The sequence below is a fragment of the Megascapheus bottae genome, unplaced genomic scaffold (assembly GCF_031878675.1).
Source record: "Megascapheus bottae isolate mThoBot1 unplaced genomic scaffold, mThoBot2.hap1 HAP1_SCAFFOLD_43, whole genome shotgun sequence".
In the NCBI taxonomy this organism is placed as follows: domain Eukaryota; kingdom Metazoa; phylum Chordata; class Mammalia; order Rodentia; family Geomyidae; genus Megascapheus; species Megascapheus bottae.
In genome coordinates, this window is record NW_028327392.1 from 1,901,543 (window position 1) to 1,924,504 (window position 22,962).

At 39.6% G+C, this 22,962-nt stretch overlaps 1 protein-coding gene across 1 annotated transcript in view; it reads right to left on the reverse strand.

Annotated features, from left to right (window-relative positions):
- LOC150039989 (phosphatidylinositol 3,4,5-trisphosphate 3-phosphatase TPTE2-like) overlaps positions 1 to 21,173 on the reverse strand; it is a 34,450-nt gene extending 13,277 nt beyond the window's left edge. Inside the window, exons 1-6 of the mRNA XM_090327492.1 lie at positions 21,114 to 21,173; positions 17,415 to 17,475; positions 16,231 to 16,312; positions 16,042 to 16,130; positions 7,729 to 7,790; positions 5,556 to 5,636 (exon numbers count right to left, since the gene is read on the reverse strand). Coding sequence (XP_090183618.1) covers positions 5,556 to 5,636; positions 7,729 to 7,790; positions 16,042 to 16,130; positions 16,231 to 16,312; positions 17,415 to 17,475; positions 21,114 to 21,164 — 426 coding nt within the window. The 5' untranslated portion in view covers positions 21,165 to 21,173. The remainder of the gene's footprint in view (positions 1 to 5,555; positions 5,637 to 7,728; positions 7,791 to 16,041; positions 16,131 to 16,230; positions 16,313 to 17,414; positions 17,476 to 21,113) is intronic.
- Positions 21,174 to 22,962: the final 1,789 nt, after the last annotated feature.

Here is a 22,962-nt window from a genome sequence, read left to right on the forward strand (position 1 = left end):
AGACAATTGCTTTATTGTCTTATGGTTTTCTGGCCTTATTCTGTTTAAATGACCCGAGATTTATCATATGAATGTAACACCTGGAAGTTCCCTGGTTTCAAGAAGGGATATAAGCCTTGAGTTGAGGATAAACGGGGCTGCAGTCTTTACCTGGGCTGCAGACCTACCAACCCCATGTGTTTGTCTCTCTTCTATTTTTTCCAGTCCCTGCCCCATATTTCAGGAACCCTGCGGCGCGCCCGGCACCCCTGACCAGCAGGGAAGAACGGACACCACCCGAGGATCCTTCTTGGATCACGCTTTTAATGAAGAGCAACTCGTTTAAAGGGAGAGCTGAAGCAGAGGGGCGCGGGGCAGGGAAATGCAGCTGCTTATAAACAATCAAAGAACGCGGGACTTTTTCCATTGGCTGCTCTGTTGCTAGGGTCATTTTAGAACTCGGGATTGGTCAGGCCTCTGACGTCATACGCGCAGACTGGAACGAGCAAAGGCTCCGCACTCACACACCAGATAAGGAGAACTAAGAAGTTTGTATACAATGAGCGAGACAGGGGACAGGCGCCGTCTCGGCTGCTCCGGCTCCCCACATCTCCCCCTTTCTGTTTTAACGCAGCAGGCCAACATACCTGTTGTGAAGAGAGTAGAGGTGCTGTCCTCCAAAGTAAAACTTGAGGTCCTACTCTAGAGGAGTGACCCAGGCGGCCAACCCTGGATCCCTCCCCTCCAGGTCCTCTTTTCCCTTTGTGGAGATGGGCTAGGGGCGCAGACCCATATGCTGACGCACATGCTCTCCCTGACCTGTTAGGGTCAGGAGTGGTACTCTGTCCATCATTTCACAACTCTTGGCTGCCTATACTCCTATTCCTCGTGCAATAGACTAAGGTCTTGAGGGTGCAAAGGCAGTACAGGGCAGTTTTAGTTGGCCTTTAAAGCTGCAAGCCAAATTTTGGGGGAGTGTCCCTGCTCCAAGGCAGTGAGTGCATGAACAAGCATTGCTCTCTCTCTCTTATTGCGAGACCTCATTCAGCAGAGCAACCAAAGGCCAAAGACACAAAACCCAAAACAAACTGCAACAAACATTCACAGGAACTGGAACAAATGTAGGCAACGGCTCCAGCATTGACTCAATTTACACTCTATGGCAGAACAATTTAAAATAATCAGAGCGACCCAATTTTTGAGAAACCAGCCTAACACAGAAGGACAGATTTTTTTACAGGGTAAGGCATAGGGAACCTTGCAGTCCTAGGGAAGTTGCAAGGAAGAATTGGTGGCACAAAGGGGAAAATGGAAGAAGCATTAGTCACAGGCATTGGTAATGGAAAGGTCTTCATCACTGCCCACATCGTCTTTTCCTTGTTGCTTTTTCCCTTCTGTCTCTTCATCCAAAGTCGTGGCAGCAGAAGAATTATTAACAGGGTTATTCCCAGGATTTTGTTTCACATCATCCTCTTTAGGCGTTTGATTTTCCTCCAATATCCTTACGAGGCGCTGCGGCACCCAGTGGGGGGATTCCTGTCCCTGTGGAAAAACACAAACAGCTCCCCTGGATCTCTGAATTACAGGATCTGGTCCATACCATTTGTTATCGATAACATTTTTCCACATTACTTTTTGTGTGGGTGGTATTGCCATTTTTCCAGCATGCCGATCAGCAGCTGATTGTCCATTGTCATCCACTGTTACATAATTTAAGGTAAACAGTGCAATGGCCAGCCTTTCTCTGGGGGAGGCATCTCGGCCTATTCCCTCCTTTTGTTTAAATAAAAGTTGTTTAAGTGTTCTATTGGCGCGTTCAACAATTCCCTGACCCTGGGGATTGTAAGGGAGGCCAGTAGAATGAACTACCTGCATTTGAGTGCAAAAAGAGCGAAATCCGGCAGAGGCATAAGCAGGGCCATTATCTGTTTTCAATTTTAATGGTTTTCCCCATGCTGCCCAGGCTTCCAAGCAATGAACTTTAACATGGGACACCCTTTCCCCTGTAAGGGCCGTGGCATGCAATATGCCAGAGAAAGTGTCCACTGAAACATGAACATATTTTGTCCTGCCAAACTCAGGCACATGAGTAACATCCATTTGCCATAAGGCATTAGAGCAAAGGCCTCTAGGATTAACTCCAATTATGAAAGAGGGGTGATATACTACACAGGATTGACAAGCTTTAACAATTTCTCTAGCCTGTTGGCGTGAAATGGAAAACTTATAACGAAGGGTTTTTGCAGAAACATGATAAAGTTGATGAAAATCTCGTGCTAATTGAACAGAATTATGGGAAAGGCCCACCAGGGCTCTGGCAGTCAAATCCACTAAGGCATTGGCCTCTGACATGGGACCAGGCAAGCCAGTATGTGCCCGAATATGACCAATGAAAAAAGGATTTTTCCTTTGTAAAATTAAACTCTGAAGTTGGGATAATATATTTGAAACTGTACTGCTACCTTTTATGGAGGCTGCGACTTCCAGGGATGCCACTGCATTAACTACATATTGTGAATCAGAATATAGGTTAAAAGGCTCAGGAAATTTCCTGAATACTTCTAAAACTGTTAGACATTCAACTACTTGTGGAGTTTCTGGTTGAAAATTTAAAGTTACTGGCTCTTTTCCTTGAACTACATAGGCACCTCGGCCTGTTTTTGACCCATCTGTAAATATAATTAGGGCATTACTCAGAGGCAGTTTTTTTGTAACTTTGGGGAAATACACCCAATCTTCACACACAAAATTCAGCAGTGGATGTTTGGGATAATGATTGTCAATTATATTTGGAAAGGAGCACACCAAAACTGCCCACCAGTCAACAGAGGCAGCCAATATTTGTACTTGCTGCCCGGTATAAGGAATAATTAATTTGTCAGGAAATTTTGCAAAGTGAGTCAAACACGCCTTGCAACCTGTAAGAGCTAACAAAGCAACTAATTCTGGAAAATACTGAATAGTTTTTAAGCCATAAGAATTTCCGTGCAACCATAACAATGGGCCTTCTTGCCATAATACTCCTGTAGGATAATTTTTTGTTTTAAATATACACAGTAAGATTGGCGCTGATGGATTTACACGCAAGAGTTGTGCATTTTCTATGGCCTGTTCAAGACGCTGAATGGAACTCTTAGCCTGAACAGTCAATTTTCTAGGTGAGGTAACATCCGGGTCTCCCTCCAATAAGGAAAAGAGGGGCAACAATTCAGAGCGAGGGACATTAAGAAAATTTCGGACCCAATTTACGTCCCCCATTAATTTTTGAAAATCATGAAGGGTATGCAAATGCTTTGTTTTCAAGACGACCTTTTGGGGTGTCACAGCTATGGGAGAAATTATGGAACCTAAAAACTGAACCTTTTCTGAAAATTGCACCTTTTCTGGTGCCAAGTTTAAGCCTGCCTTTGCAAGGAGCTTAGATAATTTACTAAATACTTGAAAAAGTATAGTCTGCTCTGGGGCAGCTATTAGAATATCATCCATATAGTGAAGAATTCTAACAATGGGAAATTGCTGTCTCACAGGGAAAAGAACTGTGTCAACATATAGTTGGCATATTGTAGGGCTATTAGCCATTCCTTGTGGAAGAACCCTCCACTGAAATCGTGCATCAGGTTGTTCATGATTAACAGAAGGCAGGGTAAAGGCAAAACGTTCTCTATCCCTGGGATGCAAAGGAATAGAAAAGAAACAGTCCTTAATATCAATAGATATAATGGGCCACTTTTGGGGCAAAGCAGAAAGCAGTGGGAGGCCGCGTTGGACTGACCCTAATATTTGCATTTGAGCATTAATGGCTCTGAGATCATGTAATAGTCTCCACTTGCCTGAGGCCTTTTTAATAACAAAAATAGGGGTATTCCATGGAGAAACAGAAGGCTCCACATGTCCAAACCTTAGTTGTTCCTGTACCAGTTGAGTTATAGCCTCCAGTTTTTCTTGGGACAGGGGCCACTGAGGCACCCACACCGCTTTATTTGTTAACCAGGGTATGGGTGTTGAACTGGCGGAGGCCATAAGATCTTTTAAAGTTTTATAAGAGACTGGCTCAAAAAGTCTCTGTCCCGTAATGGGATTTTCAAAAACAGGAAAAGCAGAGGCCAACCGAGACCAGGTGCGGGCTTTGATAAAGGAACTTCCCTTTGGGACATAGGGGGGTGGGGCAGAGGGGGCAGGTCGGGCCTGGCCATTGTCTGCACCAAATTCTCCCCTGGGGCTGTATCTGTCAGCCCCATACGCGGCAGCCTGTTCCTCTAGCTCCTCCTCTTCATTTGAACTTAGCTCCTCCGGGAGCCCATCCCCCTCATTTTCTGTGCTTTGATCTGACTCTCCTGCATCCTGATAGAGGGAGCTCCTTGGTCCCTCCTGTTTTTTCTTTTCTCTTCTCTCCTCCTCCTGCACTGTACTTTGTGAGGGCTGCAGTCCCTCAATTCCATTCTTTTGTTTTCTCTTACATTTTACCCCACTCTTGGTGGTCCCTCCTTCCTTGTACGATGACTCCGAGAGACTATCCTGGTGCTTAATTAATACCTTCCTCCCTTCTTTAATAATATCAGTATTTCTGCCCTCCTCCAAACAAGCGCGTACCATTCTCCACATGGGCAACGTGGCGCGGGAGACCCCTCCCTTTTCTAGAGCTCTATCCAGGTCCTGGCCTAATATATCCCAACAGGCCAGTGAGAGATCTCCAGACTCCGCAAACCATGGGGCGTGTATCTCAATATCTGTTAACACTCTATGTATTGTGCCGCGGGAAATTCTCAGCCCACGCTGTTTAAGAAGGGCCTGTAAGGGGGCACAGAAGTCCCTTATACGGCACACACTTCCTGAAGAGTTACCCATACTGATGTTTAAAGACCGAGTTAACACAAACCACAGAGGAAGAAGGATAACAAGGACCCAGACAGGAACTTCTCAGAACAACATACCTAGAAGGAGTCCTCTTCATGTGTCAAGTTCTGGATCCTCTTTGGCCCCTCTGCAGGTCCCGGGTTTTCGGCACCAGTTGCGGCGCCCGGCACCCCTGACCAGCAGGGAAGAACGGACACCACCCGAGGATCCTTCTTGGATCACGCTTTTAATGAAGAGCAACTCGTTTAAAGGGAGAGCTGAAGCAGAGTGGCGCGGGGCAGGGAAATGCAGCTGCTTATAAACAATCAAAGAACGCGGGACTTTTTCCACTGGCTGCTCTGTTGCTAGGGTCATTTTAGAACTCGGGATTGGTCAGGCCTCTGACGTCATACGCGCAGACTGGAACGAGCAAAGGCTCCGCACTCACACACCAGATAAGGAGAACTAAGAAGTTTGTATACAATGAGCGAGACAGGGGACAGGCGCCGTCTCGGCTGCTCCGGCTCCCCACAGAACCCCAATTTGCTGCCGGTAGGCCCCAGCAGAGAACCAAGCCAAGTAGCCTATGAGGCTACAGATGTGGGCCTCCAAAGATCAGGAAATGGTTAGTAGTCACAAGTCCTCTGCCATCATTGATTGTTAAAGAAGGGTTATAGATGCGACCAGGCTAAATGTGCCACTAACATATCTCCATAAATAACTTTGTGACAAGAGAAACTTACTTGGGAAGGAGTTTCTACTCCTTGAAACTGACTGCTCACATTTCTGTCAGTTCTGCGCTCCCCGAAGTACTCCAGGCTGTCCTACAGAAAAGGGGTTAATACAATCACAGTGCTTATCTGTCCTCTTTGGACAGAGCTACTTATGAACTTTCTTAGTTCCTAGCTTTTTAAGTGGCTAAGATTAGAGGCACAAGTCTACAATGCCCACCTTTCCTTTGATTCTTTTAAAAATTACTTTATTATTTTTTTGAAAGGTCTTTCTAGCTCCTTTGCCAAATTACTGATTAGCTCATTAGTTTTGGGGAGATGTTAATTTTTGAGCTTCTTGTATATTTTGGATATTAGGACTTTGTCAGATATATTGTTGGTAAAGATCTACCAGTCTGTTGGCTGTCTTTTTAGTTTAGCACCTATGTTCTTTGCTGTGCAGAAAATTTTTATTTTGATATAATCACATTTGTCAAGTCTCTCCTACTTTCTGTGGCCTTGCCACTATTTCCAAAAAGTTCCTGCCTATGCCTATCAGTTCTAATATTTCTCCTAATCCAACTTGCAATAGTTTCAGTGTTTCAGGCCTGACTTTGAGGTCTTTAAATTCATTTGAGTTGATATTGGTGCATGGTGATAAACAAGGATCCAATTTTAATTTTCTACATATGGAAGTCCTAATACCAATTATTGAAAAGACTATATTTTTCCATCACACATTTTTATTGTGCCTAATTTCTTTATATATATATATATATATATATATATATATATATATATATATATATATATTATTAAGATGCTGGAGGGGATGTGGCCAGGAGGGATCATTATTACACAGTTGGTGGGAGTGCAAACTCATTCAAGCATTATGGCAGCTCCTCAAAAGACTAAACATAAAGTTCCCCTATGACCCAGCAATTCCACTACTTGGCATTTACCCAACCGTCCAGAAACAAGGACATACTAAAGCCACTAGCACAACGATGTTCACTGCAGCACTATTTACCATAGCAAAGATATGGAACCAACTCTGATACCCTTCGATTGATGAGTGGATCAACAAGATGTGGTATTTTTACACAATGGAATTCTATGCTGCTGTCAGAAAAAATGACATCACTCCATTTGGAAGGAAATGGAAAGACTTAGAAAAAAAATCATATTAAGTGAAGTAAGTCAGACTCAAAGGAATATATACTCAATGGTTTCACCTATTTGTCATAATCAGTAGAAACCTTGGGCTCTCCTAGCAGCGATTTGCAATAGAGCAAAACCTAGATACATAAGGACATACAGTATGTCGCTAAATGAAAGGACCTATAGGAAATAGAAACAAAAGCCATAAAATGAGTGATTGTTGTCCTTAATATACTATGTTATCTCCCATTTCTTTTGCTGTCCCTTAGTTATCTCATATTTTTATAGTATTTCACTTTGTTATCTGATATATTGTATATATGCGTATTTGGTTATTTGAAATTGGATAGGAAAGGGGCAAAAACAAGATGAGGGTGGGAGTGGGGGGAGGGAAATGGGGACCAAGACTTGAGAAAGGGTATCAATGTATGTGAAGTAATGCACCTTCTATCTGGCGAAAGTAATGTAACCCTCCTATTAATTACAATAAAAAATATTTTTAAAACTCATTATAAAGGTGTTGTACAGGGAGGCTACAATTACATAAGTCAGTTAATGAGGATACAGCTTTTTAGAAAACGTTGATTCTTATTTCTTAAATACGGAATTACAAAGTCACGTGTATATCCTACAACATTAAAGAAATGGTAGGAAGGAAGTAGTGGGTTGAGATGGAGGGAGGAGAATGATGAACGAGTGACCTTACTCACAATGAACTGAATTCTCAGACTACTTTTTTGAATGGCAACTACTTATAGATGGTAAAAAATATACCTTAAAATGCTGTTCTTCTTAGTGATTCTGAATTTGGACATTCCTTTGCATTTGTGTCGTACTGCTCTCACTATAGGCTTGGCCCAGAACAAGAATACAAGGGCACAAGTCCAGTAAGTAACTGCATATTAAACAAGGCTGCATTAATCCAGGCTTTCACTTTCACTTAATCACCATGAGCTAAGCATTTCCTTAATATTTTACCATGAATGCTTCAGAACTAGCAAATTCAATACATATAAAAGACTAAGTATCAAAACCTTTTTCCTACCTTTGCGGTTAAAAATGTGCCAGTGGCAAGAAGTAGAATCGATATCATTGTTCCTGTTCGTCCTAGAAAAGAGCAGAAATGAGTTCAAGAAACCTTTGTTCCAGTGTAAAAATACACTCACAAATACTCATTTGGTATTGGTACTGTTTCTTCTGAAGTGCTGCTGTCTCAAAATTTCCAATTGAGAAATATTAAGACTTTATTTTTCATTAATGTAATGAAAAGAACGCTGGTCCTCCTGTATAATTCCAGATTCCCAGGTGGGAAGATCAGGATGGTTGTGATTCCAACCAGCTTAGGCAAAATAAGCAGGACCCCATTCTCAACCAGCAAGATGGGCCGGGTGCTTCACATCTACAGCCCTCATTGTGTGGGAGATATAGAAATGGGTTTCAGACTGATGCCAGCTCAGGAAAATGTAGGATACTTTATCTACAAAAAGCATTGAAGAAAAACAGATCTGAGCATATACCTGAAGTGGGAGAATGCTGGCCAAGCACGTGCCAGGTGCTGAGTGCAAATGCAAGCAGGAACCCACATTACCAACTAGAACTGTAGTCCCTACGTAATTGTATTATTTGAATTGTATTGTGAACATTTGCAAACATAAGAATATAGAGAGACAAGCATAATGAATACGCATATTCTTATTCCTCAGATTATGTAATTCTAAGTATTTTGCTGTAGTGTTATTGCTCACTTTCTACCTCAGCTTACATGCCTGCTTTTCTCTCTTCTCCCTCTCTCTTTGCCTCTGCCTGTGTGTGTGTGTGTGTGTGTGTGTGTGTGTGTGTGTGTGTGATAGTGTTTTGTAGCAAATACTTTGACAATTATAGCAAATCCTTGACTTCTTCCTGCTTCAAATCACTCATCCTCTAAGTCTCTTCTGTTACCTTCTACTTATATCTTAGTTCTGTCCTACAAAATTTAAGTTTGAAAATATGTTCTTTTCTCTTTCTATATTCATCCTTATAATCTAATTTTTAACATACCCTTTCACCTGAAAAGTACACATTTTTCATCTATTCTTTAAACATTTTTTTCCAGTGGAGGAAGAACAGATTTATTATCTTCATGTACAGAGAAATCAACATTGCACATCTAACCCAGCTTAGTAGCCAATTCCTTAGCCTTTGCCTTTTCCAGCTTGCCAATTTGAGTCACATATTTTGGACTGAGGACGTGCCTTCCCAGTGAGGATAGATCTCATCGTGAGTATATGTCTTGGGAGCTTCAACTCATGAACTCCTTTGGCTTCTTTTGATCAAGAGAATGTACTCTACCAATTCAGTCATATTATCTCTACTTCTAGCCTTTTGTTTGTTAAACAGAGACAACCATCTTAGGGATTTTTTTGCCTGGGTTGCCACAAATCTCACATTCCTGAGTAGCATGGGTTACCAGTGCCTGGGTGAAACTTTCACATAGGCAAAAACAAAGTATCTTAAATGCCAAGTGAGAAGTCATTCATGTTGAGGTCTGGTTCTCAGAAGATATGCAAATGGCTAATTGATACCTAAAGAAATGTTCAACTTCTTTAACCATAAAGAAAATACAAATAGAATCTGTGCTGATTTCATCACACCAAGGCAAAATGGAAGTCATAAAAAAACAACAGCAAAGGCTGGCAAGTATGGAGCAGAAAGGTGAGAATGAACTATATTAGTATACTGTTGGTTGGTTTGAAATTAGTCTATCCACTAGAGAAATCAGTATGGAGGGTCTTCTTCAAAACACTAATCATAGACTTACTTTGTAAGTTTTATAGGTCTTATAAGTTACAAGGTAACCTCCCATTTTATAGAATATCTTGTTTGTGACGTTGGATGTGGTGAGATCTGTGTGTGTGTGCTGTGTGTGTGTGTGTGTGTTTCATACATTTTACTACAGAAAAATCTCAAACCAACAATTTAATGGTACAACTTAAAATGCTGGATAAAGAGTACCAAACCCAACCAAAATCTAGTAGAAGGAAACAAATTATTAAAAGTAAAGCAGAATCAAATGAATTAAGAATCCAAAAAACCCCAGAATCCACAAACAAGGAGTTGGTTCTTGGAAAAAATTAACAAAACTGAGAGACCCTTACCAAATCAGATCAAAAAATGAAGGGAGAACACCTAAATAAACAAAATTATAGACAAGAAGGGCAATACAACAACAGAAATTACCAATATCCAGAGCATCCCAAGGGATTACTTGTCAAATCTTCATGCCAACAAATTTGAAAATCTAGAAGAGATGGACGAATTTCCAGCAAATATTGAAATAACCAGACTGAACCATGAAGATCTAAATCTACTAAACAGACCCACTTCAAATAATGAAATAGAAAAAGCAATAAGAGACCGCTCATCCAAGAAAAGCCCAGAACCTGAAGGATTCATAGCTGAAATCTATAAGGCCTTCAAAGAAGAGCTCACACCAATACTCCCCAAAATCTTCAATGAAGTTAAAAGTGAAGGCTCTCTACCAAACCCATTCTATGAAACCAGTTTAACCCTCATGTCAAAATGAGACAGGAACTCATCAAAGAAAGAGAACCAGAGACCCAATTCTTTAATAAATATTGATGCAAAACGGCTCAACAAAATATTGGCCAATCAACTTCAACAACTCATCAAAAAATTATGCACTGTGATCAAACAGGACTGATCACTGGGATCCAAAGCTGGTTCAATATATGCTAGTGGGTTAATATAATTCATCACATCAAAAGTAGCAAGGACAACAATCACATGCTCATCTAAATAGATGTAGGCATTTAACAAGATCCAACACCCCTTGATGCAAAAAGTTCTGGAGAAAGTAGGAATCATGGAACATTCCTCAGTATAATCTTACACGACCACCCTACAAACTAGCATAAAAGTAAATGGAGAAAAGGTAAATCCATTTCCTCTGAAATCAGGAATGATACAAGGATGCCCACTTGCTCCACTCCTGTTCAATACAGTATTAGAATTCCTAGCCAGAGCAATAAGGCAAGAGCCAAACATAAAGGAAGTTGAAATAGGGAAGGAGGAAGTGAAACTTTCTCTCTTTGCAGATGACAGGATTCTTTTTTCCGTATTGTAATTGATAGAAGGATTAGATTATATTTATCAGATAAAAAGTGCATTACTTCATCTTGATTTCCTCCCTTCCCTATCCAATTTCAAATGACCAGTTAAGTATATATAAAATATATCAGATAACAAGGTGAAATATTGTAATAATATGAGATAACCAAGGGACAGCAAAAGAGATGAGACATAACATGGTACATTAAGGACAACAATCACTCATTATATGGCTTTTGTTTCTACATCCTGGAGGTGCTTACTAGATTTTGTTCTATTGTAAATCTCTGCTAGGAGAGCCCAAGGTTTCTACTGATTATGACAAATGAGGGAAACCATTGAGCATATGTTCCTTTGAGTCTGGCTTACTTCACTTAATATGATTTTTTCTAAGTCTTTCCATTACCTTACAAGTGGGACAATGTCATTATTTCTGACCTCAGCATAGAATTCCATTGTGTATAAACACCAAATCATCTTGTTGATCCACTCATCAACTGAGGGACATCTGATTTGGTTCCATATCTCTGCTATGGTAAATAGTGCTGCGATGAACATTGTTGGGTTCGTGGATTTAGTATGTCCTTGTTTCTGGACAATTGGATAAATGCCAAGTGGTGGAATTGCTGGATCATGGGGTGATCTATGTTTAGTCTTTTGAGGAGCTGCCAAACTGCTTTCCATAGTGGTTGAACAAGTTTGCACTCCCAATAACAGTGTAGTAGTGATCCCTCCTGGCCACATCCCCTCCAGCATCGGTTGTTATTAGATTTCTTGATCCTGGCCATTGTAACTAGAGTGAGGTAGAATTTTAGAATTGTTTTGATTTGCATTTCTTTTATGACCAGAGATATTGAGCATTTCTTCATGTGTCTATAGGCCATTGTTATTTCTTCTTCAGAGAAGACTCTCTGTAAGTCTTTGGCCCATCTTTTAATGGGATGGTTGTTAATTTGGAGATTAGTTTTGCAGTCATTCAATTTTTTGAGCTGCTGATATAGTTTAGATTTGAGGCCCCCAAAATACAAAACAAAACAAAACAAAATTAAACTAAATCATAGACAAGAATGCAAATACCACAGCAGAAATTACCAAGGTACAGAACATCCTAACGGAATACACTTCTAACTTTATGCCAACAAATTTGAGGATCTAGAAGAGATGAATGAATTTCTAGCCAATATTAGCATACCCAAGCTGAACCAAGAAGACCTAGTCCAAATAAACAGACCTATGTCAAGTCCCGAAATAGAAATGGCAATAAGAGACCTCCCATCCAAGAAAAGCCCAGGGCCAGATGAATTCACAGCTGAATTCTATGAGGCCATCAGAACAGAGCTCACACCAATACTCCTCAAGCTCTTCAATGAAATTGAAAGTGAACACTCTTCTGCCAAACTCATTGTACAAAGCCACCCTAACCCTCATCCCAAAACCAGATAGGGACTCATCAAAGAAAGACTCATCTCTTTGATGAATATTGATGCAAAACTGGTCAACAAAATACTGGCCAACCATCTTCAGCAACTCCTCAAAAAATTATACACTACGAAAAAAATTTATACACTATGCTCAAACAGGATTCAGCACAGGGGTGCAAACCTGGTTCAATAGACGCAAGTAAATTCCTATAATTCAACACATCAACAGGAGCAAGGGCAAGAATTCCATGATTGTCTCAACAGATGCAGAAAAGGCATTTGACAAGATCCAACACCCCTTTATGCTAGAAGCTCTGGAGAAACTAGGAATACATGGAACATTCCTCAGTATAATAAAGGCTGTGTATGACAAACCCACAGCTAGCATTATACTTAGTGGTGAAAAGCTAAAGCCATTTCCACTAAATTCAGGAATGAGACAAGGATGCTGACTCTCTCCACTTCTCTTTAACATAGTATAGAATTCCTAGCCAGAGCAATAAGAAAAGAAGCAAGTAGAAAGGGGATCCAAACAGGGAAAGAGGAAGTGAAACTTTCCCTCTTTGCAAATGACATGATTCTTTATTTAAAGAAATCTATAGATTCTACTTGCAAGTTGCTTGAGCTGATTTGAAACTTTGGCAAGGTAGCAGGGTATAAAATTAACCCTCAAAAATTAACAGCCTTCCTGTATACCAGCAATGAGGGTATTGGGGCAGCAATCAGGAAAGCAACTCCTTTTGCAATAGCCTAAAGGAAAATAAAATACATAGGAATTAATTAACTAAGAATGTAAAGGACATTTATGATGGAAACTTTAAAAACCTGAATAATGAAATTTAAGCAGATCTGAAGAAATGGATAAACTTCCCATGCTCCTGAATTGGAAGAATTCACAACATGAAAATGGCAATCCTGCCAAGGGCTATGTACAAATTCAATGCAATAATCATCAATAGCCCAATATCATTCTTTAATGAAATTGAAGAAGAAATCCACAATATCATATGGAATTATAAAAGACCCTATATAGCAGAAAGAGCAACTCTGAAGGAATATCAATATCAAATTTCAGACTCTATTACAAAGTTATAGTAATCAAAACAACTTGGTACAGGCACAAGAATAGGGCAGAGGACCAATGGAATCAAATTGAAGGCCCAAAAATCAACGCACAAACCTATGGCCACTTAATCTTTGTTAAGGGAGCCCAAAAAATAGAATGGAAGAAAGACAGCCTCTTCAACAAGTGATGCTGGCAGAACTGGTTAAGCACCTCCAGAAAATTAAAGTTGGTACCTTCTATGTCACCCTACACTAGGATTAGTTCCAAATGGGTCTTAAAAACTTTACAAGAAGGAATGGGAGATACACTAAGTCCCCCTGGCACAGGTCGAAACTTTCTTAATAAAGACCAAACAAGCACAAAAAATTAAGTATAGTTAGGACAGAGGGGAATGCATTAAATTGTAGAGCTTCTGTAGGTCAAAGGACATAGGTAGCAGGTTAAATAGAAAGCTCACAGAGTAAGAGAAGATCTTCACTAATCATACAACAGACAAAGGCCTCATATCTAAAATATACCTAAGCTAAAAAAAAAGAATCATTCCAAAATTAAGCTCCAAAGAAATAACCATCCTATAAAAAGATTGGCCAAGACTTAGAGTCTTCTCTGAAGAAGAAATAAGAATGGCCTATAGACACATGAAGAAATGCTCAACCTCTCTAACCATAAAAGAAATGCAAATCAAAACAACTTTGAGATTCCACCACACTCCAGTTAGAATGGCCATGATCAAGAAATGCAATAACTACAGATGCTGGCTGGGATGTGGCCAGAAGGGATCATTACTACACTGTTGGTGGGAGTACAAACTCGTTCAACCACTATGGAAAGCAGTGTGGCAGTTCCTCAAAAGGCTAAACATAGATCACCCCATGACCCAGCAATTCCACGACTTGGCATTTACCTAATAGTCCAGAAACAAGGACATACTAAAGCCACTAGCACAACAATGTTCATTGCCACAATATTTACCATAGCAAAGGTATGCAACCAACCCATATGCTCCTCAGTAGATGATTGAAACACCAAGATGTGGTATTTATACACAGTGGAATTCTATGCCGCCATCAGAAAGAACGACATTACACGATTTGTAAGGAAATGGAAAAACTTGGAAAAAATCATATTAAGTGAAGTACTGAAAGAAACATAGGCTCAATGGATTCCCATTTGTAATAATTAGTACACATCTAGGATGCCCCTAGCTGAGAAATACAGTAGCTCAAATCCTACACACATAATGCCATATAGGATGAGGCCAAATTAATGGACTACTAGGACATGGAAGCAAGAGCTTAATTATAAGTGACTGTTATTGTAATGTATTATGTTCTTCTCTCTACTCTTGTGTTGCCCTTTGGTTAATCTCATATTGTTACAGTATCCCACTTTGTTACCTGGTATATTATCTAGATGTTACTTGTGTATTTGATATAGGAGAAAAATCAGGGGAGGGGTTGGGCAGAGGGAAATGGGGACAAAAACATGAGACGGAATATAGATGTGTGAGAAGTTTGGCACTTTCTATCTGGCAAATATAACTGTAACCCCTCTATACACTAAATTTTTAAAAATAAAGTAGATAATCAGCTGAGCAAAGAGGTATACGCTATGGAACCAGAGAATCTCCAAAATGGGTTAAGAAACAACACAAATAGCAAGACAATACATTAACCTTTCCTAAAGCAGGACAAAGAGGGAGGTATGGTGGCCATTTCTGCCATTCAGCACACAGAGGCAAGGGCAGGAAGATAACAAGCTTGAGACTATATAGGGAAATCCTGACTCAATCAAAACCAAACAAATGCTCATAAAACACAAAGCCAGCCATAGTGGCTGTATTACTAGCTATTTAGATATAGACAATGGGGAGGTTTGTCATTCAAGACAAGCCCAAATCTATACAAGAATTCTTCTCAAGTAAAAAGTAGAGCATCACAGTATGTATCCATGAACTCAAGTGTGTGAAAAAGTTAAAGAGGGTCACAGTCTAGTCCTTTCTGTATTCAGGATGAAAAGTGAGAACCAATGTGAATAATGACTAAAGCAAACAGGTATGAGGAATGTAAGTGGCTCCAGTAGTAAAGGGCACCAGGACGTGTGAGGCCTTGGGTTCCGACCATATTAATGCCAAGAAACAATACAAAATCACCCCACACTCCCAAGAATCAAAAGGCAGTGTGGTAGGACACAGTACTTGGAAAGACATTTCTGAAAACGAAACCTTAAAGTGGCCAACAGATTTATGAAACAATTCTCAATGTCACTAGGTAACAGGGAAGAGCATCTTAAAAGCCCAAGGTGAGAATGCATTTGTTAACTAGCTTCATTCAGCATTCCACATTGTATATAAATAGGAAAGTATTACATTTACATGATACATAAGTGCAGCATTGTCAGCTAAAGAAGAAAAAGGCATCACTGCAAATGAGATACAAATGCAATACCATCCTGAAGTTGAACACTGTTTGGGGGAGGCAGGTATACATGGGTAAACCAAAATGGAAGAAACCCATATAATCAGCAATTAAGAGAAGTAGCTCATTGTCCTCCCTTCTTTACATTACTTTTTCCTTTATTCTTCCCTCCCCTTCTCTATTTTCCTTTTAGTATTCTTTGCTTCTTTCATCCTTTAAACACAATATTAATATGTTAGCAATGCTGAATCTATCTGAGGAGTAGCAGTAGGTATCTTCCTACTGCCCGTCAATATTTATTCTCAACTATCTTTTTACAAAGGAGACAGAAAGGAAAGCATCATTACCTTTTCCACCTTTGCAGTGAATTATGATGATGTTGTGAGGATCCTTGGATAACCAGGCAATGACTTCTTTAGAGAAGGAAACCATCTCTCTGGTTTAACAAAAATTTTTAGTTAATTAAAATTCATTCCCAAATTCCAAGCCCAGTGAATTTAGTGCTTTTCTGAACATCAGTGTGGCATCAGATTTACTCAAGAGTGGGGACATTGTGATCATCTATCATTATTCTATGCACACGGTGATGAAAATACTTGGGGTCATAAGACCGTTCGCCTGAAAGAAATGAGATATGTATCAGAGCTGTATGCCTACTGACATGAAAGTTAGGAACGAAGTTTAAAATTTCTCTTAGGAATTCTTATCTCCTTTCCATTGTTCTAAAAGGATTTTTAACATCACCAGCACAAAGGTCCTGAGAGGAACACAGGTAGACCAGTGGACCAAAGAGCCAAAGAGACATGAAGGACGTTAGGGACAGATTCTTGTCCTTAAAGACTTTTTCATCCCAAGTAATCTAAAATCAGCTCATGCTTTATATTCCTTACCTTTAACCTTCTAACAGAGTGATTATTCGATCTTCTAGACTGCATATCCTATCATCCTGCATTCTGCTTATTCTATCTTCTAGACTGCTTATTCTATCATACTACATAGGTACCACTAAGCAGAGGTTAATGGTGCTGTCTAAATGCTCAGTCCCTGAAAATATCATTAAATGTTTATTCTGACAATAAAATGCAATAAAAATTTACATAAAAATCATGATTGGGAAATCAGGGGACAGTGAAAGGGAGACAAAAACATGAGAAGGGGTATCACGGTTTGAGAAGAAATGTAACCATTACCTAAAAAAATCTAACTGTAACCCCTCTATACATTAACCCTAAATAAAGTACAACAAAAACCCCACACCACCATAAAAAATCTAGACAGGTGTTAAAGTCTAGACAGGAGAAAAACTGAAGACAGACACAGCAGAGAAACTGGGGGCACATTCTTCTCTTTCTTCTGTTTTCTTTTGTCGTTTCTCATCACGCGCCTTGTTCTCATCACCAACCCTTTCTGGTGGATCATGGAACATACTTGCTGAATTGTCTGTGATACAATCTGGCATGAAAGGCAGGAAGAGCTGATTGAGCATAAGAGCACGAGCAGATCTTTCCTGAGCACTTCCTCTGTAAGTCTGCCTCTTCGGTCTCACTGGCCCATCTCTTTCTTAGGGAATGTTGTGCTGCCAAGCTCACAGAGCACCAGCGCATTACAGAGATTTCTGATCTGACTTCTTACTACGTAATATTTACAATTAAATGAAAGATACCCAAGGTGACTTTCTTACATATCTACAGTAGCAAATATATTAAAGTGATATGCATACTACAAAGGTTGTATACAAAATAATGCTCAGGATGTCTGGTGTTGAAGAAACGAGCCACTTCCTAAAAAAGATAAATACATTCATAAACTATATTGTTGAAGGCGGCTCCTTTGTACAACTACTTAAAGATACTAGTAAAACATGCTGTCTACTTTTGAAAACGCTTTTGTCACAGCTTTAATCTTCTGATTTTCTTCTTCTTCAAGTCTGCGAAATGCTTCTTTTGACCTAAGAGTATACACTAGCTCCCCCCTTGTTCTGAAGGACAAAGCAGCCAAGCATTCATGCCTTCTAATTCTTGTCTATCTCCAGATAGACCCTCATCTTAAACAGGAAGGTGCTAGCGGCATTAAGGTAGGCATGTTAAATCTGTCCAAGTCTCAGTCTGAATGACCTGCCCTTAGCCTTTGTCTCTGGAGGCCTGGCCAGTGTTTATAGTTCTGGATTTTTCTCTTCAAGATGACAACAAAAGGCATTGTGTTTGGAAAGCAGTCTGCCTTTTGCAGTTTTATAAATCCTGTTCTTCCTGGATCCCTAGATATCTATGAAATGACTGCAAGAGAGCATGGCTAAGATCAAGAACACATTGTATTTTCCAGCAAAAGTAGCTTTTACTTGACTTAGGGGCAAAGGGACATGGCCTGACTGCATACAGAAGTGGCCAGACTTGTTGATGCTTCCTCACTGTGTTTGTTTCTCCAGTAACTGTGGCTGTGTCCCACGCACCTGCACTCTGACCCTTTTCTTTCTATATTCAGTGTTGTTCAAAATACAATGCTGAAACCTTCTTCCCTTTGAAGGACAAGCAGGAGCATATGACCTGCTTAGCCTCCTCAGGAATTAAGTTTGTTCAGTGTTATGTTTATGAGGTACAGATCAACACAAAGTACAATGTTTACCCTCATTGTTTTCAAACTCAAATATTTAAAGTCATATGGGCTATAAAATGTCCACTCAAAAACTTCCAGCTGCCAAATTTACATCTCTTCCTCCAGCTTTATTTTGTCATAGTTGCATGTTTTCCTTTCTACCAAATGGATTTGCAGAATATAATGCATTTCATGACACTTTGGAGCAGTATATAACACTATACTTTCTGTGCGTGCATTTTCCAAAGATCCATAAATATTAATCCTATTTTTAAAAGAACAACCAGGGCACAAAACTAGAATTTCTTTTGCTGGTAGAAACTCAGTTACAAAAGAGCTACCATATGTTTCTACTATGAGAAACTCAAGAAACATGAAAACTGATCTATGGCAATCAAAAATCAAAAGAACACTTTCAGTGTTTGAAAAGTGATTATAAATGCCAGAACATTGTCAACAATTTGATAGTGGTGTTCATTGCATGCCCTCATACATAATTGCGTTAATAGACAAATGTAAGATGAGGGCAATGTGGAGTCTGCATCCGTAAAGATTTATTTATATAAGCATGCATTATATAATGATAGTTTTTCAGTTAAACACCAATTGTATTTTTGTTGTTGTTGTTTTTTGCCAGTCCTGGGATTGAGCTCAGGACCTAAGCACTGTCCTAGGACTTTCTCAAGGCTAGAGCTCTACCACTTCAGCACCACTTCCGGCTTTTTTCTAGGTATGTGGTACCCTATTGTTCTTTATTGATACATACGGAAGAATAAATATCATGCATATTACTAAATATCACATGAGATTTTGAGACACACACATGTATATGCGTATACACATACAAAAACACATACATATATGTGCATAAATCAGGTTAAATACAACTATTATGTCAAGCATTAGATAACATCATAGTGAAACTTTAAAATCCTTTCTTCTTTAATAATATATAACACAATGCTGTTGTGTGTAACCAATCTACTGTGCAACAGCTCAGCGAAAAGTTACCTCTTATGTCATTATAATCTCTTGCTCATTGATCAACCTTTGTCCAAACCTTCCTCCTTCTGACTCACCCAAGTTTCTGATATTCACTAGTCTAGGCTCATCTTCATTGAGATCAATGCTTTTTTATTTCACATATTCCATACTTGCCATTTGGCTTATTTTATCAACATATAACTTCTCCTTTTGTGTTATTGACAAAGACAGTTGTTTGCAGGAGTAAACAATGCACTATCATGTAGTGCCACAACGTTCACTTTAGAATGGAAACTTAAGAGGTGGATTTCATCTCTTGGCTATTCACTGCTGAGCAGTGAGCTTTTAACCAGGGGTACATATGTCTCTGCCACATAATGATCTCTTTAAGTCCCATCAACACCCACTCGAGGTATGATTGGATCCCAGGATCATTGAAGTGTGATTTGTTTGAGAATCTTCACACTGTTTTCTTGAATGTCTATGCTAATTGATATCCCCATCAATAGCTTGCCATGGGCCATCTTTCTCCACAGTTTACTAGCATGTGTTACCTCTTAACTATTCAATAATTGTCATGCTTGTGGAATGTTGCAGTGCTATCACATTGTGGTTTCCACCTGCATTTTTCTGATGATGAGTGAGGTTCTACATTTTCTCTTACACTATTTTTTTTACCTGGGGCTTGAATTCAGTGCCAGGTACTCTCCTTGGATTTTCTCAAGGCTAGGGCTCTACCACTTGTGCTACAGCACCACTTCTGGCGTTTTCTGTGAATGTGATACCAAAGAATGGAAGCCAGGGCTTCATGCATACTAGGAAAGCACTCTCCTACTAGGACTTACTCGCTTGGATAACTCAGTTTGGATAACTGATGCCCAGCTTACACAACAGTACTCTTATGGGATAAAGCTGCTGAGAATTCCAGGAACTTACTTCAAGTACATTCACTGATGTTCACACACTGAGTGATCACCCATCAGAGCATTTCCTGTCATTGACCACTGAATGTAAATACATTATATATGAACCCATACACAGATCTCCAATTATATTTCATTAAAGAAAAACAGTAGGAATTACTATAGGAATTCACTGTATGTGAATACATACGTACATATATCCCTAACCCAAAATTTTATGTACTTTCTTAGTAAGGAGCTTCAAGGGGCTTCAAATTAACTTAGTCACTTACAGAGCCAAAAGTGGGATTTCCCTTATTTAATTATCAGGGAATCTATGTGAAAGAACATATATATTTTTAGACATGGCTTTCTTCTCTCTAAAAGACTACATATGGGGACACAATTCCTCTCCTCCTGTGATGGAGCCTATTTTCTAATCCTTGAATCCAGACTGCTTTTGTAATTCATTTTTGTCTTAGCTAATGAATTCAAGGCCACTCACACTCACTTGAAGACTTAGTCTTAATGTAATTACATCCATTTGCTTGCTGTTCCTAAGGCCATCTCAATGGTCCCCAAGATCTAGCTGCCTGGGAGAAGAGATATAATAACAGAGAGGCAATCAGAAAAGCCAATTCAGATTAGCTAGTCCTCAGAGGAGCAGGAACTGATCAGAGATGCCCAGATCAGCCCAGTGAAGTAGCCAGTCCTGTACCTAATCATTGGAACCACTTCATTAAGCCCCATCCAAATGTTCAAACTACTCTATCTTGAGATAAATAAATGGGTGCTCTTACTAATCAGTAGGACCTCCAGGGCTTCGCATAAACAAAAGCAAGTTGATACCAGAAAGAATAAAATGGTAGAACACTGCTTTGCCTGGGTCAACACTAAGCTCTTGAGTCTATAGAGTTCACTCTGTGCTGCACAAATATGCTTACCTGCATTGGATTCCTATAGAACGTATGTATCCCAGAGGATGGAAATGACATGGCGACAAGACGGTCTGGAAAGCAAAAGAATCCCTATTAGGAAAGTCAGTACAGATGGGAACAACAATAATAACAAAAATTATTTGTACATCTATCCAGGTTCTTTTCTCAGAGTACAAGAAGAGTTGATATGATAGTGACATAACCAAGATGATGCATTAAGATGAAGCAATAGAGGTCTAAGGAGGTGATTTTGTGGCAGAGCATTTGACTTGCATGCAAAAACACTCTGAGTTGGATTCCTCAGGACAACATAAACAGAAAACACCAGAAGTGGCAGTGTGGCTGTACTGGTAAAGTGCTAGCCTTGAGCAAAAGAAGCTCAAGGACAGTTATCAAGTTCTGAGTTCAAGCCCCAGGACTGACAATACAATACAAAAGTAAATAAATAAGCTATGCAATATCATAATATCCTTAGGCTCAACAGGAACTTAGTGTTTGAAGCCCTCTTCCCTTAGTAAACCTGACCGCATGGATAATGAACTTGTTCTCTGGGATTTTAGAAGATTAAGGTCTCTTTCTCTTGGATGCTTAGATAGCTAACAAAACTGAATAAATAATAAGTGAAATTTTCATGGAGCCACTTGAAATTGCACCATATTTACTGTCTAACCACCAGGGAGTCTTGGTTTGAAATGAATGAGATTACCTGTGCCCAGATGTAATCTACCAATCTATTACCATAACACAGTAGCCTATGAAATCATTGAGAAAAATACTTTGAGAGTATGGAAAGGAAGGAAGGAAAGAAGAAAGAAGAGAAGGTAAGCGAGACAGAGAAAGGAAGAAAGAAGAGAAACAAAAAAGAAAAGAGAGAAAGCAAAAAAGCTAGGCATTTTTGGCTCAATCTTGGAAATCAGCTATTCAGGAGGCAAAGATCTGAGGAACATGGAAAGACTTCATCTCAATAAATGGCTTGGTACAATGGCGTACAAGTAGAAGAACTGTAGCTCAGAAAAGCTGGGACAGAAAGCAAGAGCCTACCTTGAAAATAACAATTACATAAAAAGTGCTAGTGGTGTGGCAGAAGTAAGAGAGCCTCCCAAGCAAGCAAGAGACTGAGTTCTTTTCCCAGAACCACCAAAGAAGCCAACGTAGTAACAAATCAAAAACAAAAAGCATAAAGCAATGTGCCTTAGATAAAAAACATTGTGGTCTGGGAAAATCAAAGGGAATATTCTTACTTCAAAGGAAAATGTGGATTAAACATAAGTCAATCACATGACAAGTTTCAAAAAACAGTACTATAATTAAGAGAAGTCAATCAACAGTTAAGTTTCACAAAGCAGTGATGTAAGTTAAATCTAGGTCAAATCCATCCTTGGCATATTGTCTCTTATTGCCAGACACCTGGGAGGAACAAAAATGATGAAGCTGTAAAACAGAAGTCAACCACAAAGAATTTGATATTGCTACCTAAAACTTTTACCAGGATGGGAAGCAAACATGTCCTGCCCACTTACCAGTCTTCTGATTAATTTTTCTAGATGTCTTTTCTGAGTTGCAAGGTGAAAGATCCTCATAAGTGTTATCAGCCTCAGAAGCTGAAAGAATACAATCATTCTAAAAATTTATAGATACATACTTTTAGTTCAGAAAGAGAAGAGTTCATCAATACATACGTTTAAATCTGTGAACATATGTTACATTGCTCTGCACCACCCCCATGGCCTCCACGTTCTGCTCTAGTGCTCTAACAGTCAGCTATACCCCTCATCCCAGAGGACACTGGGTAACATATGGACATACTTGGTGGTCACAACCAAATGGATGCAGGTGCTAATCACATCTAGGACTG